The sequence below is a fragment of the Heliconius melpomene genome, chromosome 12 (assembly GCF_056956725.1).
Source record: "Heliconius melpomene rosina isolate 202511_hmr_F chromosome 12, ASM5695672v1, whole genome shotgun sequence".
In the NCBI taxonomy this organism is placed as follows: domain Eukaryota; kingdom Metazoa; phylum Arthropoda; class Insecta; order Lepidoptera; family Nymphalidae; genus Heliconius; species Heliconius melpomene.
The window spans coordinates 16,413,506-16,417,019 of record NC_140400.1 but is presented as its reverse complement, the minus strand read 5'-3'; the positions used below and the strand labels follow the sequence as shown (position 1 = coordinate 16,417,019).

At 31.8% G+C, this 3,514-nt stretch overlaps 1 protein-coding gene across 2 annotated transcripts in view; it reads left to right on the top strand.

Annotated features, from left to right (window-relative positions):
* The first annotated feature begins 250 nt into the window (after window positions 1-250).
* retm (real-time) overlaps window positions 251-3,514 on the top strand; it is a 52,756-nt gene continuing 49,492 nt past the window's right edge. Inside the window, exon 1 of one of the 2 annotated variants that reach the window (XM_085193908.1) lies at window positions 251-569. In XM_085193908.1, the coding sequence (XP_085050034.1) occupies window positions 507-569 (63 nt within the window). In that variant the 5' untranslated portion in view covers window positions 251-506. The remainder of the gene's footprint in view (window positions 570-3,514) is intronic. The other variant, XM_085193909.1, reaches the window with a different exon arrangement.

Genomic DNA, 3,514 nt, shown 5'->3' with positions numbered 1-3,514 from the left:
TTACGATGTTTAGTGTGGTAATATAGAAAAAAGGAATAAAATAATTTTAAATATTATTCTATTTTTTTTAAATGTTATTATATTAAAAATTAGATGCTTCCTTTATAATACAGAAGTATATCCTTTTTTTCTCTCAATAATAAAATACATAGAGACATTCACTTTAACTTGATATTTAATATAATTTTTCATATAGCAAGCCTTGTTTAAAAGATGTCAAATATTTTACAGTTTGTTACGAACTTCATAGCGAATATAATCAATTCATTTTCGTACACTGCCGTTCGCTGTTTGTCGCGACTCGCGCATTTTGTCTTTATTTGACATTCGTTTACTCGTTTATTTTTGTAATGTTCAATAGCGAGTGAAGGGGAATAGTTATAATAAGACGGAAAAGGTTTAAAAGTGGACTTTGGTGAATAATGACCATAGTGTAAACTGCTTTCAATTAAGGATCTCGAATCCTTTTTTCTTTGAAAGACCTTTACTCTGCTTATTTGGTAACCATGGTTCAAGAATACGTTTCCCCCGTGAGGGTACACAAGTACTCGTTCGAGATGGTGATGGCTGTAAGTAATTTAGCATTTCAAAGTTAAAATTTTGTGAAACCGTAAAGTTACAAACTTGTTTACAACACATTATTTGACGTAAGGCATGTGTTTGATGCTAAAGTATGTTAAAGAGTCATACAATTACTTATTTATTACTTAATTGCTTACTTGTTTAAATAAAAGTTAATTAGGACATACTAATCTATCAAAATTGCATTGTTGGAATGTGTGTTAGTTGTCTATTATAATTATATATAATATATTGTATATTTAATGCTCTACTTAAATACATTTTAATTACTAAATTAATGTAAGTTTTATTTATTCTTTAAGATAATAATATTTGAATGTTTTGAGATATTATTTGTTTTTCTTATTTGATTAACATAAGTACATATTGTAAACATTATAATAAGTTACTACTTAATATTAGTGCTATAAACCAAAAGCAAAACCTATTTAGTAGCAGTCAAAATATGAATATGAATTTAACAACATACAAAAATAGATGACATTGTCCCAGTACTGTTGTTGAGTTCCATCACTCAACATGCAATGCTTCCAGAATGTGATCAAAATTATCATAATGGAAATGAAGTGCTCTTCACCATATCCCTCCCTCTACCTACCCTGCAAAATGCATGATACAGCATGAAGCTCATAAATGGTCAAATTAATATAAACTTATTAATATAACATATAAACATAAAGCTACCACCGGTTCGTAAGGCAGTGCTGTGTGTGCTGCTGAGATGTGCTGGCAAGAAACTCTTCAAAGTTGCTCTTTTCAAAGTCAATGGTACAATTTATTACATTAGCTGGCAGCTATCCTGCATTACATTCGATAGACATTAATTCCATACATGTTTATCCTCTAAATATTCTTGAACAGTGTAAGCTTTACTTGATAGAATTTTTTTACAGATATTTTAATTTTTGGTACTGGCAAACTTGTGGAATACACTGGAATTTTATTATATACACATAAACATATAAATGTATACATAAAGTATGTGGTGTTATGCTTACATTATCTTGACATTCCCAAATTCTAAAAGAAAATATTTTATGAGGAAATATTTAAACTACAATCATATACATATATGAACAGATTTTTTTTTCTTTTGGTGCATTAAGCAGAATAGGTAGAGGGAACTTAGTGTATGGGGAATGAAGTCTCTTATACATCATTCCCCATACTTGGATAGACAGATTTTTAAGACATAGTGGTGGAATTCAATGCCACATTATCTTGTTTCATGAGGGAGTGGAATACAATTATTTTATTGTGTCAAATGGGCATTGAACCCTTAAGATTATATTTACAGTCGGATGCCATGCTGCTGCACCATGTGCGGCCTCAAACTGATTGATAAAAATATTAATAAATATCACAAGGTTAGTCCTTGTTTAATGTAACTATTGTATAATTATACGCTTTAATTTAGGATCATTGAATTGAGATCTACGGATGGTGAGGTCGATGAACCAGACAATGATCTTTTGTACTTGAAACTGGGACGGCTTAATAAAGCGAAAAATAAGGGGCACGCAAGATTAGTTCGCGGATTTATGCTGAACTTAAGTTATGATTAACCTGTGGTCATGTATTCTTTTTTTACTTTTAAGCGTCTACAGCACTTTGTATGGAACAAGGTAGGTACAACCTACCTACCTAACAAAGACGGAATTTTTGAACACTCCATCTTTCATATTTTATCTAGACATCTCCTTCTCTTCCTCTAGATCCATCTCTCTCTTCCATATAACTAGACAAAAGAAATTCAAATGGAAAAGAAAAGTGCCCTAATTTTTTTTAATATTTAGGATCTCATTTAGCAAGCAAATAAGGCAAAACAATGACACAAGTTTCACTGCTACGTCTTGGTTTTATTACCATCTTACGAACTATATTTTTAAAACATAAATTAATATTGAGGCCGTCTTTGTACAGTACACATTTGTATGTACTTTGTACAGTTGTGGGTTCGCTTCCCAATCGGGAGAATGAAATATTTAATATTACTTTTTTTTTCTCACTCTTGTAACGAGGCTGAGTGTGGCTTTATGTTCCGCCTCTCAATACGCAATGACTCGAGATTTTGGCGGAGACGCGGGGAACGGAGGTGTCTAATGGTAACAGCGTTTGTTAATACTAGGTTCCCTCTGCCTACCCTGCTATGTGCGGGGTACAATGTGAAGCTAAAAAAAGCAAATAATATTCCTGTAAGATTGAACCCATGACCATCGCAGGTCATAAAAGTCTACTGAAAATATATCGTAAATAATGTTAGCATTGTGTGTCCGACTAATATAATAAATGTGAAAGTTGTGAGGTATACGTTTTTTCCACTACCACTCAAAAACTACTGAGCGAATTTACGCGAAGTTGACAGTAATATAGCTTGCTATACATATATCAGAATAACTATAATGTATGTAAAGATTTTGAATAAACTCTATAATATAACTAAACGGTTAAGCGGCGAATCCGGGTTAAGTTCGCTAATAAATAAATGTTGAAAAAAATTAAATACCTGTTTTTTTCTATTATAACGTTGATGTAACAACTGATGTAAGTTTTAAACGGCTAATGACAGAATGTCTCTCATCTCACAGGAAATGGGCTAGAATATGGGTTAAGTGTTTAGAAGAATGCAGATTTCATCAACATGCAGTCATGTTGTATGAAGCTGATATATAATATATACATATTTACCATACTTTGTTTGGATTTTTTCGAAGGAATTAATTATTTTTTACTCGTCTTTGGTAACGATACAAATTTGGGCATTCCGTTCTCTCACATAAAATGAGTAACCGACTGTCTATCGACCATAAACTTTTGGTTGTTTATTTAAACCTTTGGTTGCTCTTATACTATGTTACTTCAGGATATGGTGGATTTTTTTACGAAGTCATGTTATGCGTATTTACGTTACCGGTTGTTGCAAAACAAGTTC